General features: G+C 41.9%; 1 protein-coding gene across 1 annotated transcript in view; it reads right to left on the bottom strand.

Annotated features, from left to right (window-relative positions):
• Positions 1 to 26,623, bottom strand: part of TMEM86A (transmembrane protein 86A) — a 59,269-nt gene extending 32,646 nt beyond the window's left edge. Inside the window, exon 1 of the mRNA XM_060263227.1 lies at positions 26,400 to 26,623. Coding sequence (XP_060119210.1) covers positions 26,400 to 26,420 — 21 coding nt within the window. The 5' untranslated portion in view covers positions 26,421 to 26,623. The remainder of the gene's footprint in view (positions 1 to 26,399) is intronic.
• Between the last annotated feature and the right edge of the window lie 1,117 nt (positions 26,624 to 27,740).

Here is a 27,740-nt window from a genome sequence, read left to right as displayed (position 1 = left end):
TTACCAGTTATCGTAGAATTTATTTTGGGTTGGCCCTCTTTATGATCTTAAACAGACTCTTTATGAAAATGACTACAAGAACTCTTTCTGAAAGTAGCCATGCTCTTATGAAATGAGCACAAAGCTCTTCAAACACCTTAGAAGCCTCTATATTTCTCTATAATTATTGACTGCAGTTATGGAATTTGGCCACTAGAGGTCTCAGTCTTTCAGAACCATAGAGCATCTATCTAAGACTTAAGTGGGTGAAAGTTCAAGCGGCCTCCAGGACAGGAAGACCATATGTGGAATTATCCTTATTTGGCAGGGCAAGAAACAAGAGGGAGGAGACAGCCATTTGCAAAGACCCAGAAAGTAGGTGAAAGGGAAGAGTGAACTGGGGACAATCTGAGCTGATTGTTTACAGTTGGCTGTAAAATTGTTTACATCAGAGGTGCAATGTGAGCCAGTAGGTCTGATAAAGAGATGTGCTGAAGCCTTTATAAACCCTGCACTTTTGAGCAAAAAGCGCAGACTGTATGAGAGGCAGGGACCTCTTTGTCGGTCTAGCCCAGAAATTAACAATCCTTGTTCATTTCTGTTTGAAGTCTCAAACACAGAACACAGAGCATAGCTCTAATACAGAATGGAATTTGGGATTTAGATTGTAAATGAGAAAATGTAACTAATAGGGGAAGTTCCTGTTGGGACTTATATTTTTCATTATTGCTTTATTTGTATGTTATGTTTGTGCTTGACTGAATTCTGTGTAGCTGTTTTCTGTTTTGTTTTCTATCCATATATTTTAAGCCTTCTATCTAAAGGAGAAACTGAAATGTACTAAATTTATCTAACTGCTTTGTTTTCTATCCATTTGGAGCCTTCTGTCTAAAGAAACCTGGAGTCTAATGAACTGGTTGCTTTTCTAAACATGGAGTCTAATAGAGTTATCTATGAGGTCTTAAAACTTATCAGTGAGTATGTATTAGCCTTCTGATAACTGCAGGTTGTTTTGGATAACTGTAGGGTTTGGATTTTGTGGTTTTATATTGTTGGGGGTACAAAAGAAATCCTTCAACACCAGTCTTTTGGAATCCCTTGCTCAATCTGGGCTATGCTAAAAATATACTTGTGGACATTTTCTTTTAAATAAATACTTTATAACTTTTGATCTGGTAGTGGTTCTCTGTACCACACAGACCTCCAGCCTCTTGGACATGCTATTTTAAGAGGAGTGCCAGGGAAAAGGCAGGCAGTTGGACAGAGGCTATTCCCCAGGGGTGCACAAGGCAGTAAACTGTCCTCATGGTGACCAGCAGCTAGGCAGTGGGAGACACAGAGGGAAGGCCTCTGGAAGGGAAGCTGGGAGTCCTAACCCTCCCAGTAGGCAGGTTCCATACAACAGTCAGGTGGTGGTGGTGAGCAACCCAAGAGTGGAAGAAAAGCCTCTTCAGGTGTAGAGAAAAACCTAGGAAGGCATGGCAGAATAGCGCCTGCAAGACAGAGCAGGCATGTTCAGCCATAGTGACCTTCTAAATTAATGACAACCAAAATGTTCTATCATTTACAGCCTTGCTCAGGACTTGCAAACAAAGGGCTGTGGTTTCCTTGACTGAGTCAACCCATCACATGTTGGTTGAGAGCCAGTTTGGTGTAGTGGTTAAGCATGCTGACTCTTATCTGGGAGCATTTCTCCACATGCAACTGCTGGTATATCCTTGGATCAGTCATAACTCTGTCAGAGGCTGTTTTGGAAAAAGCAGTTTCAATCAGAGCTATATAGCACTATCAATGTACACTTTCAGAAAATTCCACCAAATGCTCTCCCCTGGTGAAGACAGCAGTCTCTTGCCTCTGAATTTGCATTCACAGAAGCTAGTCTCGCTCAATGAGCTATTGTACAGCATTACTAGACTGGACTCTCACAGTATGCATATTTGGCAACTGAAGGAGAGAGGCAAATTGTACTGCCGGTTTCAAAAGCATCAACAAAATCAAAGGGACTAATATAGTACATAAGAAGGAGATTTTCTCTATTAAGTTAATTCTGGAACATAAATTCAAGAACATAAATTGTTGCAGAAAAGGATGGACCAGTAGTAGTCCCCAGTGCATTGCTCCAAATTTATCTCCAAACTTAGCAGTGTGAATCTGGCTTCTTCCCATTTCTGTAATTTTTTAAAAAACATGAAGTCAAATGTTGGGCCAGCTGTCAGTCTTGCTATCAGCCTCCCTCAGATGAGAGAGAGAGAATTTGAGTACTTATCTATTATACATTCAAACTTTGCTCTATGAAAAAAATGAAAATTTTAGAGCCAATTACAAAAATGTCACAAGAGATGTCAAGTGCTACAGAACTGGCATAGTCCACAGCCATTGCTACATTCCACTAGACAAACATGGGACCAATCAAACAAAAACCAACAATAAACATCAGTAATCAGCCTAACATTTTTCCAGAGCAATGAAGTGTCATCCAAAGTATATATAGTCCCCTCTAAACCCATTGACTTCAGTGGACATAATATGGTGGAAGTCTGTTTAGAGTTGCACTGCTAAGCATCAAAAAGCATGCCACACTGAAAGGTGGGGGGGAGGTGGATGGCAAAATGAGCGTGATTATAAAGGACTGGGGGAGGGGAGTGTCTCATTTTCCCCTCCACCACTGTTTCCCCTTTCCCTTCCCCAAAAGCCTCCATAGCCTCTTCTCTCTTCCTGTTTCCTTCTCTGCCATTGAATTTTAGCTGAGAGGAAAGTAGCAGATGTCCTACAACAAACTGAAGGAAGGATGGTCTTGAAGTGATAAAGGATAAAATAGAGGAAAGGAAAATGATATAACAACATTGGGACCCCATTGTGCAGAAAGGCAGGGAATGAATTAAGCAACTAAATAATCAGTATAGCTGGAGGTGGAAAGCATATAGAAGGCAGGTTGGTGGGTAGGAAAAGGACAATGAATCAGAGAAAGGTGAGGATATGGGGCATGTTATATTATATTACATGAGGGGAAAGAGAAAATAGTGTGAGAAGGGGATACAGGGAGAAGTGCAGTACCCTTACAAGACCATGTAGGTTGCCTACTGCATAAATTGTCCTGGCAGCTGCTGGCACCATGTAAATAGGCCACAGTTTTCCCATGCAGAGGCTGCCAGCAGGAGGGAAAGCTGAAAATGGGGAAATAAAGGTAGGTTAGCTAGTGAATAGAAAAGAGAGAAGGAAGCAGGAAAAGAGGAGAGGCTATGGTGGCTTTCAGGGAAGGGAAAGAGGAAACAGTGGTCGAGGGGGTAATGAGATCCCCCACAAGTCCTTTCTAATCTTGGCAAGGCCTCTTTCTGCCTCTAATCAAAGCACCTAAGGCAGCTCAGAGACAGCTCAGAAAACTAGGGTTGGCAAATTCCTTTACCTGTCTGGTGGGGGGATTTGGAGGGTGTTCCAGGAGTGGGCATCTCTGATGCAATGATGTCACCCAGAAGTAATGTCATTGTATCAGGGACATCACACGGGTACTCTGGTTTGGGAGCAAACTCTATGGTTAAATTGGGCTTAAATCATAGAGTTAGCCCAAAAACCAGAGCATCCACAAAGTGATAACATCACTTCTGGAGGATGTCATTGCATCGGGGACATCAAACAGTGACATCCCTGTTTAGGGGGAGGGGTTTCCCCCACTGGCCAGCTGGTTCATAGCAGGGAGAAGCCCCCCAAACCAGGGAATCCCCCACTAGAACCTGGGGGCTCGCAACCCTAGAGACAACAGGAGTTGGATCCAGAAATCTATCCTTTGAATAGGTGGTGGGTGTGGATTTTTGTGCATTTTGCTCCACCCACCAGTCCATTTTGACCTAAAGGAAAGTTGATTCCCATCTCGAAGTTCCAGGACATGTTGTGTGGACTAACAGATACAGGGTCAAGAGCTATAGGAATATTAAATTACCCTTCTTTTCTCATTTGAGTACATTTGTGGTTGAAGAAGATGACCCTCTTTCTTCTTTCACACACTTCCTCCTCTTCAATATCTGTTAGTTCACAAAGGTTCTGTGATCCTGGGAATCAACTTTCCGGGTATTAGAAGAAACTCCTGGGGAAGGCGAGCATGTCAAACTCTGTGCTCCTTCTATTGATGGCTACTCCCTCGCCCAGGAGGTTCCTAACCCACTGATGCACAATTCCCAAACTCCCCCCACCCCGGAAGTGATGTCGTGCAGCAGCCACCCTAGGTGTTTCTGGGAAAACTCTATGGTTTCCCTGGATGCTGTAGCCATTTGGGAGGGAAAACTCTATGGTACAATAGGTACCATAGAGTTTTTCCCTCCCAAATGGCTACAGCATCCGGGAAAACCATAGAGTTTTCCCAGAAATGCCTAGAATGGCTGCAACGTTACTGGAGAACACAGGGGACTTGGCAACTCTACTGATGGCTCTGCTGGATCCAACAGTAGATGCTTGAAGCAGGCCTGTAGCTACAGAGGGGCCTCTGAGGACCCCACCACAGACATCCCATCAAGGCCCCAAATTCCATCTGGGGAGAAGGCAGGGAGCTCTGACTGCCTGGCCATGCTGCTACTGCTGCTGGAGTGGAGCCCGGCCTGGTGACTGACAAGAGGGAAGAAAGGGGAAGGCAGGGAGTCCTGGCAGCCTGGCTGAGCTGCCACTGCCAGTGGAGTAGGACCTGGCCAAGTGGCTGACTGAGGGGAGGAGAACAGAATGAGGGAGCCCTGGCAGTCCAGCCATACTGCTGCCACCATTGGAGTGGGGATCCCTGCAAGGAGGAGGAAGAGCAGCAGCCTTGTTCTAGGCTGGCAGGTGGGTATGGCAGCCTCCAGAGGGAACCTGTGAGGGGCGGCTGTCATTGCAGATATGCAGAGGGGAGCACTGTAGACAAAAAGGGGGCTCCCTGAGTTAAAGCAAAGCTATAATGTAAGAAATGTCAGGGTGAAACTAACACTATTCTATTAAACATGTATTACTAGAAAATAATGGGGTGATAAGAAAAACCCTGTGGCCTCTACTTCTAAGTAGCCTCTAATTCTGAACAGGAGAACCCACTCCGTATTCACAAGGAATGAGCTAGAGCTTTGTGAGGAAGTGACAGGATTTTTGGGTTCCACTTATAAGCCATCAGTCTTGATAAAGGCAACGAAACGTTTGACACCGGCTAACGTGGACTGGCTTTATGTGGATGAACTTATTCTATATCAAAACACCTCACTGAAACAATAGTGGACTGAGTGTGCATGATTGTGAAGTGGAATGTTTGTTTTTTGGAAAAGTCCTTGTGTGCACTTTTGATGAAAGAATTCATTACAGACTGTTTTCTAATGTTTTTATTTATGAGTCACATGCAGACTCTTAACCTTTAAAAAGTGCCTGTGTGCACTTTAAATGTGCCTGTGGGCACTCTGATTTATTCAGCTGCAGACTGTTTGGATTCATTTAAGTACAGACCATTCGGAAAAAGAAGTTATGTGAAAGTGCCTGCGTGCACTTTTGTGTATTTTATTGCAGTCTGTTTAAAGATAGAGGTTTTGGAATGTTAAAGTGCCTGTGTGCACACTTGTATTTGTCATTCTAGATTGCTCAGAATTAGAGGCTACTTAGAAGTAGAGGCCACAGGATTTTTCTTATCACCCCATTATTTTCTTGTAATAAATGTTTGATAGAATAGTGTTTATAGTTTCACCCTGACATTTCTTCCATTATAGACTTGCAGAGGGGGACAGGAGGCCTCACAAGTATTTCCCCACCCCCCATTTTTTTAAAGCTTGAAAATCCTGGCTTTGCTCCTGGTTTTAAGTAATTAAATTGAAAAGAATCAATCATGGATACAGGTTTACAGTCTTTAGAAAGGACAATTTAACTCAGCCAAAGAAAAAATTGTTTGTAAACACGAAGGTTATGTAGGATGGCTGGTTGGGAGAGGAGTGAAACTTATACTTGCTGTGAAACCTGCTCTGTTATCCATGGGGAAGAGCTAATTTCAGCCAGCTCCAAAAGGAAGATAGGACTTCAAGGCTCCTGGATGGATGCTTTGAGAAGAGATTATACATTCCAGAGATCATATCACCCTTCCAGTAAGTTGTTGCAGTTATGAAGGAAAGCCCTTGTTGTTCCTTAAATGCTTTTAGATATGGATGAATGGATCTGTCTATGGGAAAAAACTATTAATTGATCTACTTTATACAAGCTGTTTTCATTGCTAAGAAATGTTCTTTTCTTTTTTGACCATCTCTTCAAAATTATGGCCACACAGACATTTGCTCATGAAATAAATTAATAGAATGTGGGTGCAGATATAATTTGATTATCACACAGCAAAGTTTTGTAATCTTAAATCACTGTTTAATTACAGGATTTTTATCTAAATGTAGCTTAAGCTGAGGGTTGAACTCGGGTCATGACCTATCTAAGGAGGACCGTGTTAACTCCATGATGGTCATCTCTCTCTTTCATTTTAATATTTTAAAGGGCAAGAGATACTGCAGCAAAAGTAAAAGAAAGACAGGAAGGAAGGAAGGAAGGAAGGAAGGAAGGAAGGAAGGAAGGAAGGAAGGAAGGAAGGAAGGAAGGAAGGAAGGAAGGAAGGAAGGAAGGAAGGAAGGAAGGAAGGACTTGAGGGAGAGGATAAGAGCAGAGAAAGGCTATCTCCACACAGGTTGTTTGCCCTGGATTAGATGCTGTGGCAGAACTGAACTGCTTTGACTTGCAGCCCCTGCTCTGCCCAGCCCTCCTTGGAGTTGCCAACTCCTGGAGGGGTTTACTGCTTCCTTCCACTAGGGTACTCACTGCCACCATCTGCTCATTTAAGAGATTTCCCACTGGAAAAAACAAGACCCCAGTTCCCCTTCCCTAGTTCTGAGGCCTGGCCTCGGTGTCTCCCGCTACCCAGGGACTGGTTACCACAGGGACCAAATACAACTTTGGGGCTCCCCTGGAGAAACAGCCACATGCACTCTGACTGCTTTCCTCCCAACCTGGGGGCCCTTCTTGCCAAGACAGTGAGGGAATCTTGGTGATACAGAGACTGAGAACTGACCTCCAAGTAAAATAAGATTTATTGAAAAGAAAATATTAACAAACTTCCTTAAGCACAGCACTAGATCATCAAATGACCAAAAGAAAATTGGTCATAAACACAATTCTCTTTCCCTTTCCTAGACATACCCTAACTGATGTTAAAATAGGGCAAGCACTAATGATCTTTAAAAGTTTCAAGGTTCCTATTGGTGTCCCATTGCCTGGGAGACTGCATGGTCAGCAAAAGATGGCTGCCATGACTGACTATTGCTCACTTTCTGATAACCCTGAAGAGGGGGGAGGGCCTCAAAACCAGAGGATGCCCTGCCCCCAGCTGGGGGTTGGCAACCCTACTAGCCCAGCAGCGGATGTCAGCAGCCATGCTGGGTCCTGCAGAGGAGGCCTGCAGTCATGCCACGTCTGGCTGCATTAACAAAGGAAGATGGCAGCTACATCAGGCCCAGCTGCAATGGCAGAGGAGGCCAGCAGCTGTACTAACCCCAACAGTGGAAGAGGCCAGCAGTCACATCAAGCCTGGATGCAGCAGAGGAGAAGGCCAGCAGCCATGTTGGACCGGGACACATCAGAGGAGGACACTGGGCGTGGGAGTTGGTGTGGGGCCTGCAAGTGTCCCCCCATCACCCCATGAGTATCACAGGTTCCCACTTGTATAATTATTTGGGGTACTGGATACAAGCAGAAAAAAGCTTCTGTGATAAAATGAGGAAAGAACATAAAATAAGAAATTATAAATTAAGTATGAAAATGATTACAAAATTATTTTCAGCTTCATTACACTTAAGAAAGCCTTCCTAAAAAAAATGGCAACACAGTGACATTACACCTTAGAAGATCAGTAAATCTGGAAAGAGAAAATGTTGGTCTTGTGATGTTCTAAAGAGAGATTCCTTTCACATGCAGTAGAATGTCAGTGCTGATATCCTCCCTGTGCTACTGTTGCCAACTCCAGGCTGGAAAATTCCTGGAGACCTGGAGGTAATGCCTTGGAGAAAGCCTTGGGGAAGGACCTCAACAGGGTATAATGCCATAAAGTCTGTCCTCCAAAGCAGTCATTTTCTCCAGGAGAACTCTGTAGTCTGGATATCAGTTGCAATTATGTGAGATTCCCATGCCCCACCTGGATGTTGTGCTTCTAGTAGACATGAAACATACCCGGGAATGAAGGGTCAGTGGCTCCCAGCAGTGGCTCCTAGGTAAGGTAAACCCTTTGCAATGCATTCAGCTGGCACGTGATGAAACCTCAAGGCTACTGAAGGAAGATAGAATTAAGCATCGACATTCTATTAAGGAGATGCTCATTCTTGAATGCTTTATATAGTCGTGTCTTTGTTTTGTTTACCAGCAAAGGATCCTTTAGATTATTCCATCCCCAGTCTATGTTCAAAACAAATTTTTAAAATCCTCTCAAACAATATCTGTTTCCCTTCCATTTTGTTATTAAAAGGATAATCATACAAATGATGAACAATATAATCCATAGATAGCAGAAATGGATTTAGTGCCAGTAGCAATCAAGGCTTGTTACAGGCTTTATAATCTCTAATGATCTATGCCTGATATTCTGTGGTTGTGTTCAAATAGTGTTATGTTTTTCTAAATCCTTTTTGCTTCTATCACTCCTTGCTCTGAGACTAAACTTTGTGTATTTCCTATATGCATTCAGGAAGTTTTCTTAAAGTCTCATGCAAAAGATTTTTATGTCAGAAAAACGTATACTACAATAGTGGTAAGTAACCTTAACAGTACAGAGGTTTGAACATTTTTGTGATCACTGTCAAGAGAAAAACAGCATACTTTTGGAGTAACAGTCTGAAATAATTCACCATGGCATCTTCTGTTTCTCACTTTTTCCTTTAAAAGCTGCCTAAAACTTATATATTTTCCCTTTTCAATTATATATTGAAGAAATAATATCAACGGCAGCTGGAGACTGCGCAGACTTGGAGGAAGGCAGACGCTTGTTTCTTCACTCCTAAAAACACCAAGTTGTTTTCAATCTTCTAACTTTTATCTTGCCTTGATAGAAGGAATTGTTTTTTAAATAGTCTTATCTTATCACCTCACTTAATTTTTGGTGCAGCTGTTTCGTCTTTCCCAAGCTCTGGTTGTTTAATCAGTTAATAAGCTTCTGCTTTCGCTTTCTGACTCAGAAGCTGCTGCAGTTAACGAACTACAGCTGATGTTTTATAAAGTTTTACAGAGTCTTACGTTCTCCCTTAAAGACAGGTTCTTTTTTAGAGCCTTTTAATTTGAACTGTGAATCTAACTGAAGGTTGAAATTAAGTCAACTCCTGCAAAGCAACATGGCGGAGTGCAGTCGGCTACAGCGTTGGCTTTGACAAATTTGACTTTTAAAGACATTTTATGATAGTCTTAGCAGATGTTGTGGCTTTTATTTGTAAGTTTTAAGACATTAGTTATTTGGTATTAGTTTTATTTATTTATTTTTATCAGAACAGTGCCAATTGCCATCCAACAGAACCCTCTTAATGGCATCGGGCAAGCGGCCAAGAGAAGTGGAGGAGGAATCTGCTTCTTTGCTGGTTTGCAAACAGTTTAGGATAGAGGACTTTTTTACCTTAAACAACAAGTCCAAATCTGCTCTGCCATCATTTGCTATTAAAACATCGAATCGCTTCTCCCCTCTAGAAGACGAGTTAAGAGCCAGCAGAAAAGGAGGAGCTGACTAATGAGCCTGACCACGAAGATGTCATAGACTCTCAACTCCAGTCTGGGGTGGGGGCTTTAAAGGTGCAGCAGAGACAGCATAATAATGAATAATCCATGTCTTCTGACGAGCTTGCCCCAATTACCCTGATTGCAAGCACAGTGGAATGTATCTTTAAAAAGTTAAAGGGATTAGAAGATCAAATTCTTGACCTTTCTTTGGAAATAAAGAGACTATCAGTGTCAATGGATAAAGTTCACTTAGCCCAGCTGGATGATACCTCTATTGAAGCCTTAGTCCCTTTAAAGCGGTGTCCATCTGCAACACAGGGCGTGGATCCCTGGAGCTCCTTTACAGAGTCTAAGGTCAGCGTGGGTCATGAAAGGAACGTGCAACAATTGGTTCTACAGCCCAATAAGGTATGCATCACAGTTTGTCCTTATGGCAGGAAGACCCCATGCTGGAGAAGTAAACTTTTAGTTAAATCTCATCTCTGTGAACTTCTTCATCTGAACTATCACAAAATTGACTTGATTACCATTGAATCTCTTAATGATCAGTCTCAAATGCAGAGGATTCTGCTTACTTTTCAATCCCCCAACATTCCTTCACTAATTTTGAGGCAAAAGAATTACTTATGGTCGAAGGGGGTTTTCCCTGTGCGATCCTTTATTAACTCTCAAACTAATGCTTTGCTGCCTAACCTGTCCGCAAGGAACAGTATGCGAAGTAATCCTCATCTTTTGAAGAAGGCATCATCTTCAGCGGCAAAATATAAGGCTTCAATGTGTTTTAAGGTATCCAGACCTGGTCAGTCCCAATCAAACCCCGAGTTGGATAATGAATCATCAGTGCAACCCTCTATGGATGTGATGCATAGTCCCCTTAATGTTTCAATAGAAGATGACCTTCTGCAGTCATTTGGGAGTCTTCCAGTAAAAGATCAACAGGCGATCCTCGTAAGACTTGAATGTACTAAGCGGCAGCTACAAAGGTCTTTAGAGCCGGGGAAATCAGTTCCTCCAATCAATCTGGATCCTGCAGGCAACCCCCTGTCCCCTTGTCCCCCATCGGCTGACTTAACTGATCTGACTATGGAACCCTCTCTAACTGGCTCAAGGGCACCCCAGCATAATGGCTGTATTTTCACTGATGACGCCAGGGTGCTAGAAAGGATATCCATTATCGATTGACTACCAGCTAGGGAAGCCACAAGGAATATCCACATTGTCTCCTGGAACATAGCTGGGTGGAAGAGTAAAGTGAATGACTCAGATTTTTTGGACTTTTTGAAATCCTTTGATTGTGTCTTCCTTCAGGAAACATGGGCGGAAGACAGTTTTAGACTGATGGATTTTAAAGTTTTTAATCTCCCTGCTTATAGAATTCATTCTAAAGGTCGCAGTAAAGCAGGCCTGGCTGCTTTGGTGAAATCCAACTTACCATTTAAGGTGATCCTCTTGGATCCTTGCCCGCCATTTTCCCAGGCTTTATTGCTGTGCTCTCCAGCACTGACTCTAATCATGATTAATGTTTATTTAGCCCCTTCTAATGGAGAGCTGGAGTTTGATGCTGTCTGGGAGAAATTTTCTGATTATATAATGTCTTTGTCTAGGAAATTCCATACTGCTCAGATCATGATTTTTGGTGATTTTAATGCTTGGATAGGCAGTAATAATCAGAAATGGATCTTTCATTTTGGCTTTGAAGTGGCTGAATCCCTTCCACTACAATTATGTTTGCCCCGTTGTTCTAAAGATACTTTAACCAATAAGGCGGGTCTTAGATTAATTGAATTCTGCATAGCACACAATGCTATAATATTTAATGGTCTCTCCAAATTTCCGGCCACAACTGATTTTACTTTTTTTTCCACACGGGGTTGCAGTGTGACAGCTTTTTGTTTGGGTTCACCCAACCTTCTGTCATCTATCGATAACTTTTACATTGATTCACTCACGGAAAGTCACCACTTGCCCCTAATTCTATCTTTAAGATTGGATCTGGAGGTTAGTATGGTATCATCTTCCCAATCTGTGAAGGCCTCTGAGAATGTTCTAAAAAAATCAAGTGGTCCCCGGCCTTAGGGAGTTTTCTTCCCTCTTTGGCTCTGAAGCACTGTGCAGATTAAGGGATTCAATCATAAATTCCAATTCAGATGATACAATCCTTTTAGGATTCTCATTATTAATTGATTACTGTAGTGCTAAAGCTAAACCTGTGATCTTGTCTAGGTCTAGTTTCTCTAGCTGGTTTGATACAGATTGTTTAGCTTGGAAACAAGAACTGAGAGCACAATTTAAAGAGGCCTGTCACTCCAAAGACCCAACAAAAATTAAGGCCTACATTGCTTGTAAAACAGCCTACCTGGAGCTTATTACATCCAAAAAGAAAGGTTTTTTTCAGAATAAATGGGACCAACTTTACCACTCGATAAAATCTAATGATAATAAGGCTTTCTGGAGAATCATTTCGGGTAATCTAAAAAACAATTCTGTTACTGACCCAAATATTTCTGTGCAAACATGGATTGATTACTTCTCTAACATTTCTGCTGCTCCATGTGTATCCCCTCCTATCTTAGCAAACCCCACAGTTACTGATATGCCGGTCTGGCATCCAGTAACTCTAGAATAAATCAGTGCTTTATTGAAGGATTTAAAAGCGGGTAAAGCACCAGGCCCTGATGGCCTTCCCGCTGAGGTATTCACAAAGTTTGCTGATTGATGGCTCTTGCCCCTTGCAAAATTGTTCTCTTTTATTGATCTGCATGGCTCCATCCCAGACTCTTGGCTTGATTCTATAATTATCCCAATATACAAAAAGGGGGGTTGGAGTTACCAGAAAATTTCCACCCCATTAGTTTATTATCTATAGTGGGCAAATTGTATGCCAAACATTTAGAACTCCGATTAACTGACTGGATGCACCTAGGCAACATCATAGGTCCTGAACAAATTGGCTTCTCCAAAGGCAAATCTGCCATGGACCATTGCTGCACTCTGGCCTTCCTTGCTGAAAAATATATGCATACCGGGACAAAAAAATTATATGCTGCCTTCATCGATTTGAAGGGCACTTTTGATTCAATAGACAGAGCCCAACTATGGATTAAGCTAGGTTACCTGAGAATGGACCCTCGTCTGCTGTTTCTCTTGAGGAAATTTCATTCTAATACTTTTTGCCAAGTGAAATTTTCTTCTAGTGGTGACTTGACTAGCAAAATCCCAGTGTTAAAGGGGGTTAAACAAAATTGCGTGCTGGCCCCGCATCTTTTAAATTTATTTTTAACTGACCTGGTACAATTTTTGAACCCTATTAATGGTCATCCGCCTAAACTAGCAGGCCGAGCGGTCCCCTTATTACTTTATGCCGATGATACTACCATCCTCTCTTGCACAAGTGTGGGCCTGCAAAGGTATTTGAATGCCTTCTATGACTACTGTAATTGTAATTCACTCTCTATCAATTATGCCAAATCTAAAGTAGTTGTCTTTTCAAATTGCTGGCGCCCACAGAGATGGTTTATTGGCAATTCATCAATTGAGCAAACAAATTTTTTTAAATACTTGGGGATAACTTTTAATCACAAATTAAGCTGGGTTTCACATTGTAACAACACCGTCAACTTGGCTAAATGTTCGGCTGCTCAAATTAAACAGTTTTTCTTTGCAAGGGGCAACCAATTAGTTCCAGCAACAATTAAGGTGTTCAAAGCCAAAATGCTAGCCCAAATTCTCTATGGTATCCCTATATGGACCTCAGCATTTACCAGGAAAGTGGAGGGCATTCAAGCCTCAATCTTTAGACAAATTCTTGGTATGCCAAAATGTGTGTCCTATTTTGCTCTCTGCTCTGAAGTGGGTCAGTCTTTGGTGGAGACAAAAGCCTGGATTGCAGTGTTTAAATTCTGGCTCAAAATTCACTTTAGAACAGATCCTAATAGCCTTCTTGATTGTATGAAAAGAGACCCATATATCTCATCCTGGACAGCAGTGCTTATGTCCAAACTTAACCAGTTGGGGATAGAGGTTGATGATTTTTTTACTTCTGATGAGTCATATATCTTCAGATGTATTAAACTGAGACTGTGGGAGTTGGAGGAAACGAAATTACGGCCAACAGACCCTTATATTTGCTCCCCAGCTTCCTTAGGTCTTTATGCTTTCTGCAGCAAAATGCCCCATTATCTATCAGACTTAACCATTCCAAGTCATCGCAGGGCATTTATGCTGGCTAGACTAAATGCGTTTCCCTCCAAAGTTTTACAAGGGAGATATCATCGTGTCCCTTTAGGCGACAGACTCTGTTCCTGTGGAGCGAATATTCCCGAATCAGTTCAGCATATATTGCTTGATTGTTCCTTTTATCATAATCTCCATAAAGATTTATTTTGCAAGCTTTCTTTCTCCCCAGATTTGTCTATTCTGCCACCCTGTTATTATTTATTGAATGATACTGAGGAGGAGGTTAGCAAGGCTGTGGTAAATTTTTTGGCTGACATCCTTAAATTTAAATCTGACCATGTATGAATGCATCTGTAACCTCGGTTTCATTTTGATTTTATCTCCAATGTTTAAATTTTTATATTCTGTGTATTTTTATTTGCAACTGTTATGCCGTTAAAGGTTTGGTATGGTATCAACTGCAGCTACCCGAGATTAGATTTATGCACGTCAGTACATTCCCCTCTTACCCTTGAAGCTTTGAGAAAATAATTTGAGGTTCTCTGTATACAAAAGCCTATATATTAATTTTATATTGCTTTAACTGCTGTAACTTCCCCAGAAGTATTAAGGGAATTGCTGTTTGCTGAGGCATTGAGAATTTTCTGTCATTATATAGCAGAATGCTGTTAAACCAGCCTGTAGTGGATAGGCCCCATTTGACATTTCTGATATTTTAGAGACCTACCTGAAACCTTTGTTAGAAAAAGCAGGGTTTAAAAATGCTGTGCCACACTATCATTTTAGCATGACTTGGGAAGGAAAGGTGGGAGAATATGTGGGTTTTCCAGACCATGGGAAAGGTCCTGGAAAAATCTCTTCATGCTTTTGTGCAGGTTGAGGGGAAATCAACAAGTGCTTTTTGTGAAGAAACACAGATTTGGAAGGGAATTAATTTCAGCAGAGAAAAATGGGAGGAAAGGTGATCAACCCCTTCTCAAGCTACTTTTCTTTATGCAGAGATCTAGGCAAGTAACCCCTGCTACTATAACATGATTGGTATCCTGCAACCTGAGGTCAAATAGAGTGGAGAAACACACAGTACCCTTCCAGTTTTATACTCAAAATTATTCCTTGTCAAAGCTGCTTTTCTTTATAAGAATTGTTATTGGGATTTTGTTGCATGATTTTGCATGCAAAACTGCCTGCAGAATAATAACATATAATGCAATTTTTACTTCACATACACTGAGACCAACAACTCTGTTCCTAACTAGATTAATTTAGAGAAAAAATTGTATCAGTCATATTACAGAAGGGTTGCCAACTTCAGGTTGGGAAATTCCTGCCAATTTTGGGGTGGAACCTGTGGAGAGTGGAGTTTGGGATGAGGGGACCTCCATGGGTACCTGTTTTCTCCAAGGGAATAGATCTCTTTAGCTATAGATCAGTTATAATTCTGGAAGATTTGTAGGTCCCACCTGGAAATTGGCAACCCTGACAAGGGACAATGACCACTATCTGCCGTATTACTTTAATAGCAAATAGCACAAAACTATTTATTTTTTATTTACAAGATTTAAAAACTGATTTTCAAAAACTTTTTCTGACAATGTGCTTCATGGAATATTAAAACAAAGCTGCCAACTAACAGAACAAACCAGCAGTAAGCAAGCAATTTGTGAAGCAGAATAAAACTTAAAACCAACAAGCAAAGGTTTAACCAAAAACAAAACAAAGGTATGTGGCTCATTAGAACATATGCATTGCAAACAGAAGTATCTTGGTTCAATATCTACCATCTTCAATTAAAACATTTCAGGTAGCAGTGCTCGGACTTTATCTCAAACCTTCGAGAGCTGCTGCCAGTCAAAACAGAGCTAGATGGACTAACCATCTGTATTAGCATGAAATGGCTTTGTATGTTCTCACTGAAACAGAAGTATTTCCCTGACACCTGCATCCAACAATAAGGTCCTCTCAAATTTCAACAATTGGGCACTGGTGTAGAGAAGGCCCACTGCCTGACTATCACCTCAGAAGGAAGGAACCCAGAGGAGGGCCTCCAATAGTCAAGAACAGGGCTTCTAAGCAAAGTGTCATTTTTGGCAGCTACAAATTTAGCAGCCCCTTTATTACAGGGAAGAAAAGAGGTATCTGTGATCATCAGCCAGTCACTTTCCATTTACCTACCTACCTTTAATCAGATTCTTGTGCTGCTAAAGTGAGGGGACCATGTTTACTGTCCTTCCTTGGAGAAGCATGGAATATAAATATGAGGAAAATATATTTCATATGAGATAACTATTTATTAGTCTATTCATGTTACTGGCAAGTCTTATTGTCACATATTTGAGTGGGTGGTGTGGTGGGGGAATCTTTGTCTGGGTTTCTAAGGTAGCTCTTCACAGCCCAGATCTGGCAGGTTCATTTATCAAATAAGAACACAAGAGAAACTGTGCTGTATCAGACCAATGATCCATCTATTCAGATATTACAAGTTCAGCCCTTTTAGGGCTTCCTTGGTTAACACAAGCACCTACTGTATTTAGTGTTGCCAACTCTGGGTTGGGGAATTCCTGGACATTTGGGGTTGGAGCCTAGGGAAGGCAGGGTTTAGGAAAGGGAGGAACCTCTGCAGGATATAATGCTACAGAATTCATCCTCCAAAAGCAGCCATTTTCTTCAGATGAACTGTTATCTGTCATCTGAAGATTAGTTGTAGTTCTGGGAGGTTTCCAGGGCCCCACTAATTGGCCTGTCCTTGGAAAGAAACTGGAAACAATATTACTCTTGTAACACTGGATTGGCTATGGCATGTCACTGTTGACACCCTTGCTGCAGTATTTTAGACTAGCAGGAGTTTAAGGATTTAACTTTAAATTTAACTTTAAATGCAGCTAAGGATGCCAGCCTCCGGGTGGACCTGGGGATCTTCCAGAATTACAGCTCATCTACAGACTACAGAGATCAGTTCCCTTGGAGAAAATGAATGCTTTGTACCCCACTGAGGTCCCTGTTCTCCACCCTCAACTCTCCAAGGGTTTCCCAAACTGCATTTGGCAATCCTACCCCCTATCCCCCACCAGTGGTCAGTGTGGACATGGCAACTCCAAATGCAGCTTAGTGTAGAGTACATTTCAGTAATCTAGTTCAGACGATCAAAACTAGACAACAATGGCAGTAGACTCCACTAGAGAAAATTTATAGAAATACTGAAACCATGGGAAAAAACATTTTCCGTCAGGGTTTTGTTCTGCTTGGAAAAGCGACAGACATTTGGGAGAAACTGAAATATATGCAATACTTGCTTTCATATAATCAAACCCAAACTTATTTTACTAACTTAACAACACAAAATTCATAATTCATAATTTACCATACAAAATTGTGCTTTGTACATTGCAGTCCTTAGCTGAGTTACACCCTTCTAAGCTCATTGCAGTTAATGGGTTTAGGTGTAACTGCTTAAGAATGGCACTGCTGGACACTCCCTCCACCTGCCCTGCTGCTCTCAGCTTCCCGGGTCACAGATGCAGGAAGCTGAGAGTGGCCGGATGGTGTGCCAATGTGAGCTCTCCTCCAAGACTGGCTTCTTGTAGGGGAGACAGCCTTGGAGCAAAATTATGTTGTTACACAAATGAGGAATGGTTTGTTTGTTTTTTAAAGAGTTGTCGGGTCGCCGCACATCATCACAGCAGGCACGTCAGAAAAGGAGGAGGGATGAAGGGTGTGATCACCAGGACAGGGGTGGGAAAAATAGACCCGAATGGAAGAGTTCTGCTCACACCACCAACAGCCGGATCAAAACAGAAACACGTGTAAAAAGAGGAGTTCAAAAAATCCACAGGAAGTTTTCAAGAAGCCAAATCAAAACCCTGTTCCAGATCAACATGTGCGGAACTCTTTCCGAACTCCAAATTACTTTGTCAGCATGCTCCAGGGAAAGTGACTGTGCAGAATAAGCCTGAGAGAAAGAACTGCAAACCCTCTGCTACCTTCACATATGTATTCACATATATCTATTCTCTCTATGTGAGACGTAGGGAAAACCGCTGAAAATAGAAATCACAACAACCCTGTACATTAGGCTGTCAAAGAATGACAGGCCAAACGTCACCTAGTAAGCATCTGTTACAGCACAGAGACAATAATCTGGGTTTCTTAGATTGTAGTCCAACACAGTAACTACTACACCACACTAGTTAAATAGCAGTCTCAGACAAAGCCTGAAAAGGTGATGGGTAGAAAAAGAAATTCCTTTTAAGAAGCACACAAAATACAGGAAAGGGGCTTTTGAAGGGGCCTTGTAGGTTCTTGTCTCCTTAAACATCCTCAAGAAAACTGGCATCAACTAAAACCTTTTGGACTTTTCTGAATTAGGTCTAACACCACAATTAAGAGCATGAGGCAGGGGAGGGAAGTAACTGATATTTGGAATCAGCATCTTCGATCTTCCCCCTTCTTTTGTGTAATGGAATTTTTGCCTTCATAAAAAGATCTGTTCTTATTTAAGCTACCCTTAAATGATAAGTACTATTTTTTTTAATCATTTTAGCTTATTTTCATCTTTGTGTATGATTTAGCCAAGTTATGTACTTTAACTTCCATTAACAGTTATCTCCCAACAATAGGACTAGGAATATCTGCTTTTGGTCAGCCTGCAGTCTTCAGATTAATTGTTGATGTTGTTTTAAATTGCTATTTGGGATACAAAACACAGTTTCTGACATGTAATACATTATTTAAAATATCCCCTGGAGCTGATAGATAGTAGAAGACTTGCCAAAGTTATTTTAGCAGAATAGTTAGAACCATCCGATTATAGAAAAAGGCAGTTGAACAAGAGATCAAATAGCAGAGAAAATAATATCAAGGGGAATGGACATCTAAGTACAATTAATGCAGCCACAAAAGCTACCTCCAAGCAATCAGACTTTTTTAAAAAGTGAAAAAAGCCCTATCATTTTAACTGAGTCACACTGAAGAACATTAAGTTTTATTGCCTGGTATTCAGTTTCAAGGGAAAGGAACTAAAGCTTCCATACTGTACCTTGCAAATGTAAAAGTGATAGTACAAAAAGAAATGTGTGCCTCTGAGTACTTTTCTTTTATCATGAGAGAATAGAGAGACAAAAAATAGATAATGCCTAGCTATATAATAGCAATGCTGATTCTGTGAATCAGGCAGATCACGAGAAGGAGGGCAGGAAGGGTTACATCAGTGTTTAGTTCTCATGGCCCTTTCTTACATGCTCAGGGAAATGCTGATTGCAACTTTGGGTCAGTCAACAATTTTTCTCCAGACCCGTTTGGCAAGGGATCCTGGAGTTTTTGCCATCTTCTGGGCAAGGAGCAAGGGTCACTGGAGATGTGCATGGGAGGGGAGGTATTTGTGAGTTTCCTGCATTGTGCAGGGGGGTTGGACTAGATGACCCTGGAGGTCCCTTCCAAATCTATGGTTCCAAGGCTTTTTTGTAGCAGGAACTCTTTTGCATATTAGGCCACACACCCCTGATGTAGCCAGTTCTCCTGTGGCTTACAGTAGGCCCTGTACTAAGAGCCCTGCAAGCTCTTGAAGGATAGGCTACATCAGGGGTGTGTGGCCTAATATAGGGGCAGGGAATCCCCCAGTTTGAGGCTCTCCCCCCACTTCAGAGTTATCAGAAAGTGGGTGGGGGGAGGGAAATGTTTGCTGGGCACCTTATTATTCTCTGCGGAGACCAGTTCCCATAGGGTATAATGGAGAATCGACCCATGGGTATATGGGGCTTGAGGGGGGGGGCTGTTTTTTGAGGCAGAGGCACCAAATTTTCAGCATAGCATCCAGTGCCCCTCCTCAAAACACCCTCCCCCAAGTTTCAAAAAGACTGAACTGGGGGTCCAATTCTATGAGCCCCAAAAGAAATCTAATAAATAAATAAATTTCTGATTTTCTCTCCTGAAGGTTATCATGCATAATGATATAGTGCAGTGGAAAGCCATGCACCTGGGTGTTATGCATATTTAGTGAAAAGTAAGTCCAAATGAGTTGAATGGGATATACTTCCTAATAAGTGCACCTAAGATGGTAACTTAAAAGCCAATTAACAAACAATTCATACCAGAGAGATAGGCAAGATTTTATGAGAATATAATTTGAATCCAGTAAAAAGACTAAGAAGCCACGGCCCTCAGTTTGCAAGATCTAAACAAGGCTATTAATGATAAGACATTTTGGACATTATTAATTCATAGGATTGCTATGTCAGAAGTTTAGGGCATTTAACACACACAAAAAGACTAATAAAATTTCACAGGGTATAAGCTTTTGCGAGGGGATGTACAGTGGTACAGTACTGTCAGATCTTGGAAGCTAATCAGGGTCAGTATTTGGATGGGATGCCACCAAGAAAGATTTTGCAGAGGACAATGGCAAAACACCTCTTCTTAATTGCTTGCCTTAAAAACTCTATGGAGTCACTTGATTGGTTGTGACTTGATGACTTTGTTGTTCAGTCACACAGTCGAGTCCGACTCTTTGCAACCCCAAGGACAGAGTCACGCCAGGCCCTCCTGTCTTCCACCATCCTCCGAAGTCTGCTCATATTCGTGTTTGTTACATTAGTAACGCTGTCCAGCCATCTCATTTTTTGCCGTCCCCTTCTTCTTTTGCCTTCTGTCTTCTCCAGGGAGTGCTCCCTTCTCATTTGGTGGCCAAAGTATTTGAGCTTCAGCTTCAGCATCTGACCTTCCAGGGAACAGTCTGGGTTGATTTCCCTTAGGACTGACTGATTTGATCTTCTTGCAGTCCAAGGGACTCTCAAGATTCTTCTCCAGCACCACAGCTCAAAAGCATTTATTCTTCTGCACTCGGCCTTCCTTATGGTCCAGCTCTCACAGCCATACATTACTACTGGGAATACCATCGCTTGACTATACAGACTTTTGTTGGGAGGGTGATGTCTCTGCTTTTTATTATACTGCCCAGGTTTGCCATAGCTGTCCTCCCAAGGAGCAAACGTCTTTTAATTTCATGGCTACAGTCACCTTACACACACACAAGCATTTGTGAGTTAAAACTCACTTTCTAAGGCACAAAGACTTGAGCATACTCATACATCTAATAGTTTTATCATATGAGATGATGATAGATTTAACTGTGAGGATCACAGACAGACATCGATCAGCTATTGGTTGTAGTAATTCCAGAGGCATAGCCATGTCTGTCGGTTGCAGCAACACTAAACCAAAGATCAAAGCAGTTCCAGCAGGCTTTTGGCTGAGGTGACAGACATCCAAATTACTTCAGCCTCCCCTTTCTATAGCCCCTTCTCAGTGCCTCGCTGTCTTTTGATATTTGTCATACACTAGAATTTTTTGGTTTCCTTATATGTATGTTTTTCTGACATAAGACATGGGATTTTTTTGTTATTAATCATTGATCCTATTTATTGTCTTACTGTTTTATCTTGCTGGTTTTATGACTTAAGTCGCCCTGAGCCCATTTTTGGGGTAGGGTAGGGTATAAATTGAATAAAATCAGTGCCACTTAAAGGCTAACAAAATTAATTACAGCATAATCTATCGTGACTCAAAACTAATTTCATTAGAATAATGGAATGCACATCTATACATTGTTACATTTTTAAGTACATGGCTTTCATTTTTTGGTTCTAGTTCCCAGCATGTCAAATTTGTAACTTCATACTAGCCATATCCTGTTCCCATTAAAGTTAGCCAAGCATTCTTCATAGGATGCTGATGAAGTGAACTTAAGATAATTGCTGAAGGTATATTGCTCCCCCCCTACTGTTTTTGTTTTGTTTATTTGTGTTTTTTAACACCCAACATGAGCAGTTCCAGAGAATTAAAAAACTTGCAACCTATGTTGTATTACTTTGATTGGTCTTAATGGAATATATTATGTGGCTTTTATTTTTGAATTATGTAATGAACCAATGTGAGTACCTACTGTTTGTGAAGGTCACTGATTTATTCATTTGAGATCTGGTATCATGTAGCGTAGTGGATAAAAGGGTGAGTGATACTGGAAGTCCCATTTTGAAATCTCATCTCCATAGCTGGTGTCAAGCAATTCACTGGCTTGGATCCCACAGTTCCATGGTGGAAAGTGCTAACAGTCCCAGACCGTTCCCTCTTTCATTCCCCCCTCAACAGTGAGCCCAGGACAGTTTATTACTAGGGTCAAGAGGCTGCATCAGGAAGGGTGATATGATCCCCTTCCCCCTTTTGTTGTTGTTCAGTCGCATAGTCGAGTCAGACTCTTTGCAACCCCATGGACAAAGTCATGCCAGGCCCTCCTGTCCTCCACCACCCTCCGAAGTCTGCTCAAATTCATGTTGGTTATATCAGTAACCCTGTCCAGCCATCTCATTTTTTGCCGTCCCCTTCTTCTTTTGCCTTCTGTCTTTCCCAGCATCAGGATCTTCTCCAGGGAGTGCTCCCTTCTCATTTGGTGGCCAAAGTATTTGAGCTTTAGCTTCTGACCTTCCAGGGAGCAGTCAGGGTTGATTTCCCTTAGGTCAGACTGATTTGATCTTCTTGCAGAGAACCTTCCCCCTTATCTCTTCTATAATGCTGCTCTGCTGATGGAAGAGAAAGAGTCTGATTTCACCCCTGTTGCATGTGATCTTTGTGTAAGGCTGCCAATTTTGGATTAGAAATTCTGGGAGATGTGTAGGTGGCACCTGACAGGTGGAATTTGGGGAGGAGAAGGAGGTTCAGCAGGGATGTGATGTCACAGAGTCTATTTTCCAAAGCTGCTACTTCTTCCAGGGGAACTGATCTCTGTTGTCTGGAAATCAGTTGTAATTCTGGGTGATCTCCAGGCCCCATCTTGAAATTGGTAACCATATCCTTGCATTCATGGCTCACAGGATCCAACTCACCACCATGACCCTTCCATCTGTAAGTCATAGTAGTAGTAGTAGCAGCAGCAGCAGCAACAGCAGCAGTAATATTGAACTACCTCTCTGGGAATTTCTAGGAATTTCACAAATAATTTAAGTGCAATGCTTTGAAAACTAAGAAGATTAGAACAGATTTGCAACATACCACGGCGTTAGATTTCAGATTCTTTGAAAAATTGATACACGTCCAACCTGTGCTTCAAGGCCATACTATATGTGAGACTCTTATAGAAAATCCCTATCCAACTTTTCTTTGAGACCTTTCAACAACAAAAAAAGTCTCCAAATCCTACTTAGAAAGATTGTTCCTTTCATAAACTATTATTTTATTCAGAACACTTAATTTTGAAAAGCAACCTTCCACTGTTCAGTCTCTCCCATAACTGTTCTCTCCTTGTAGAACAATAACAGTCATCACTGAATGTTAAATGAACGGAGATCACCTGTCAACTAGTCATTCTTCAGATCTCCTTACTACTAAAGAACAAATAAATGAAACTTTAAACTTTGAGTATTAACTGTATTTTATTCCAGCATAATCTTTCATAGACTAGAATTTACTTTGTCAGAAGTAATATAGCAAGTCCTCACATAAATAAACAGTATCAAAGGTGTTAACTATGTTAGCAAAATGACAGAAAAGGACAATTACTGCTTTTGTAAATGGCCTCTGTACTTTTATATGTAACTAGGAGTAAGGCCCATTGCGACGAAAAATACAACAGACTCTAGACTGAGACTCTGGATGAATGTCCACCACCCTTGCTGTCTTCCCACCTACCCAAGTGAAGGTATTGACTCTCCCCCCACCTCAAAGGGAGCTGATCTCTGCCATCTAGAGAGCAGTTGTAAATCTGAGTGAACTCCAGTGGTTCCCAAGTAGGAAATGGCATTGAACCCATCTGAGGTCCTATCTCTCCTCAAACCCCACCCTCTCCAGGCTCCACCCCTTAAATCACCAGGAATTTCCTAACCTGGAGTTGGTAATCCTATCTCCTTCCATTTATCTGCCACTCTGACTTCAGGTTTCCATTGCCTTCTCCCTTCTTGCAGCCTCTACATAGGAAAAATATAGTCTTCACAATGGGGGGGGGGGCAAAGCAGCTTACATCATTCTCTCCCCCCTTTGATCTGAATAACAACCCTGTGAGGCAGGTTAGGTTGAAAGTCTGTGACTGGTCCAAAATCACCCAGTCAGCTTCCACAGCCCTTGCCTGGAGATTAGCAACAGTGGTTCCCTAGGAGGAAAGGCCTCCCTCTCAAAGGCCTGTAGTGATATCTTAGGAATTTCCCACCAACCTGGAAAGATATCACCAAAAGACTCTGGGTGAGTACTCCCCCCCAGCCTTGTTGTCCTCCCAACCAACCAAGTGAAGGCATTCACTCCCCACCCCCAAGGAGAACTGATCTCTGGAAAGGGGACAGCCTGTTTATCTGCTGCTGTTGAACTGGCCCCTTCCTGCTATGAATGAACATTCCTTTTGTGTCAGTTGAAGAGAAGGAACTGTTCTCCCATAACTTCTTACGCTACTTTCACATGGGTAATCTGTCCCTGATTCAATGCATTGGGAAGAATGTTTATTCCCTGCTTCCCCAACAATATAATGATGCATTCATGAAGCTCTAGTTTCCCTGACTGTTCTCTGTGACTTTTCCCTGACTTTTCTCTTTCTCAGACCTGCTTTGCTGTAATTTCAGGAAATACAGTATTAAACCTTCAAGGGCTTCAATCTGGGCGGGAAAATTTGGATTTTTCTGCCCTTATGGCAGCCATTTCTCCTGCACTGTACTGGCAACTCCCATTTCTCCCCCCACTCTTCTACTAATGGGGGTGCTGCTGTTATTTATTGGAAGGTCAGCACTAAAATAACATTAGGCTGGTATACTATTGTAAGAGGTTCTCCAAATGCCCAGATTTCATTTTTTAAAGAAAGTAAGTCTCTAGTCCTTTCACTTGCAGAGATATATGTGGAGAGGCATATCTCCATAATGGAAGACACTAGAGACTTTTTAAAAAAATGAAAGCTGAGAATTTAGAAAATCAGTTACATTTGTTATTATAACATTATATTGACATAAGGATATTCTACCGCTGATTTTTAAAAATGGCAAAAGCCATGGTGATGCAGGGGAGGGGCTGCTGCTGAAGGACAGGGGCAAGGGAACTGCAAGGAATCCTGCCATGGAGAAATCCCATTGCCACTGCATTTTTATCAGTAGTTGTGCCAGTAATGGGGAATCCACACAAGCCTGTCCCCATGTGGAAAGCACTCTGTCCAAATGTCTGTCTAAGTGGGTACCCACTGCACACATCTAATAAATTATGATCTAGTTCATAAAATATATGGTGGAATACAATCTTGTTTTTCTTTTAACATGCCACTAGAATGTGTGAATTAATAAGTGAGTTTTTAAAGTATTCACCTCTCTTAAGGAGTAACTGTCACCACCTTCCAATCCACATATCTGGAATTAGGGATGAAAGCATCCAGGACATGAGATGATTAGATAGATAGAAAGGTTGGGAAAAGTTCAAGTAAACTGGGGGTTATATCTCATTCCAGTTCTCATCACAGCTTTATAAATCAGACCAGACTAGCCAAGCCAACCCATTCCCAAATTGGATTTGAACCCTGTTCTCTTCTGTCCCTTCAACTTTCTACCCACTACATCACACAGACCAGCACTACAGCAATGACTATTTCCTGCACATATGTCCTTTTTCCCCTTTTAAACTGGCTGCTGAGAAGCCTACATGCAAATTAACACTTCCTTTAATCGTCCCCTCATTTTTTGCCAAATCAAGTACTGGCTTTCCAGTAAAGATGTTTATATTAGCTTTGGAGTGGACGAAGGGAGCAATGAAAGGTTACAACAGAGAAGAAGCCTGTCCCGACCCTCTTCCCACTGTCGTTTCTCGATCAGGGCAAGAGGACACTCGCCCGAAAGTTAGGCATTTGTAATGTAACTTACACATGCCTTACGCAGATATGGGCCGCTCACAAGGCAGGCAAGCATACTGGCAGCAATGCTACTGCGTTTGCACAGTTCTTGAGCAATAGGAGTGCAGGGGAAAGGGGGTGGGGAAGATGCTGAAGAGAGAGATTGAGTGACACTGACGATGACCTCTTGCTCCCCTCCCCCTCCCCAGTCTTCTCCATCAATCAGAGGCTGCCTAGCCGACGAGCCCCAAGAAGGGAAATCAACAAAGTCACGCTTCCTAGTCACATGTCCAATGTTTTCATTTTATTGACTTTTGGCAGGCGTTTTTTCTCCTTGCCATGTTTAAGCAGCAATCCGATCGTGATATTTCTTCCCACCGCCACATTTCCTTCCCAACTAGGAGAAAGGGCAAAGAGTAGGAGGTGGAAGTGCAGGCTGCTACAGATGCTGGGGAGCAAAAAAAAAGACCTTACCCGGGATATCAATCTATATTTGATGGAGACTAGAGGATTCAGCAGCCCAAAGATGCTCGTGTCCTCTGCCAAAACCAGGATCCTGGGCTATGGCAAAGCTGTCTCGGAAATATTTGAGATTTCCCTTCTTTAGCTCATTTTTACAGCTTCCCCCACCCCGATTTTTTCCTTCTGCAATACCGAGTTTCACTCTTGCAATTACTTAAAAGCTGATTGAACTCACCACAGTCACCGGCGACACCATATTGGTTGAAAAGCCTTCTCTCTGCAGTCCTCCGCCTTTGTTTCTATAGCGAAGTCTGACTCGGGGTAGCTAAAGCTCTCCCTTTAAATAGGATCAGAGTGTATCTATTTTTCTCAATGCCGATTGTTTTCTCGGTTCTTTTTTAGAACGCCGTGACGTCACAATAGCCGGAGCGAATGTGCAAGAGGGAAGAGCTCTGGGGGCGGCACTTCAGTCAATATGGTCCCACCCCTCTGCTTTCCTTGTCTAAAGAATCATAACTTCGGATGAGTAGACCTTTATCACAGGGGAGGGGAGGAGAGAGGGCTGTCCGAATGTGAAACCCGCCTCCCGCTAGTAACAGAAGCTGCTGTCCCTTCTCAGTTAAACAATGCGTGAGGATCTCACCGGCTCTTATTTTCGCATCCTCTGACTCCAAATTTCTAGGATCATCCCTTCAGTGACAGTATTTCCCATACTGATCGTTGGCGGGTGTTCTCATTACACAAAATGAACAAATATAAAAAGGAACCTCCATACAGTTTGTCAAGTGCAACAGTCTCAGAGTACTTGCCTCCATCTATATTCTTACCAAAGGAAATCCTAGAATAAACTTGGGGGTAGGAGGGGAATCACATATTTTGGCCCACCAGCTTTCCAAATCATACACAAATCTACACAGAAGTATAAGTCCCTCTATATTCAGTGGGTTTACTCCCAAGAAAAACATCTTCCTGTTGCTACAAAATTTGTGATCTGGTATGAGCTTTCATGAGTCACTTCTTCAGATACAACCAAAGTGAGCAGTTAGTAACAGAAACTCATACCCTACCACAAGTCTTGTTAGTCTTCAAGGTGCAACTGGATTCTTACTCTTTCCTACATGGCTACCTACCTTGATGTTGCTACAGTAACAATTGTAGAAGCTCCATGACTGTGCAGTTTTTCTCAGCATCTGTTCACTCAATAGTTAGTATGCTTTCATGTTGTCCCAGAACTGTGTTTAATGCATACTTTTCCATTTGGAAATGACACAATAGGATTGCATTAAGATTACCATCCCACACACTCTTCTTAGAGCACAAATCCAAGTGAACCCAGTCAACAAGATTTTTATGTAAGTGTCTATGCAGGACTCCAGCCAAAAACTTTAGTTCATGCCAATGACCTTACAAACATGAGAGCCTCTGTGTATGTCAATGTAGGTTTCACAATGAGATTTTAACTGGCAATTTCAGGCAGAGTATTTTAACAGTTTCATAGCCGATTGTTGTTAATTCTCCAGCAAAATGTTTTGCCTTGTCTTCTGACTTCCTACTGTGCCTTGACAAATGCCAAAAT

This window comes from Heteronotia binoei, chromosome 21, assembly GCF_032191835.1.
Source record: "Heteronotia binoei isolate CCM8104 ecotype False Entrance Well chromosome 21, APGP_CSIRO_Hbin_v1, whole genome shotgun sequence".
Taxonomy (NCBI): domain Eukaryota; kingdom Metazoa; phylum Chordata; class Lepidosauria; order Squamata; family Gekkonidae; genus Heteronotia; species Heteronotia binoei.
The sequence above is the reverse complement of the archived record's forward strand: the minus strand, read 5'-3'. Positions and strand labels throughout refer to the sequence as shown.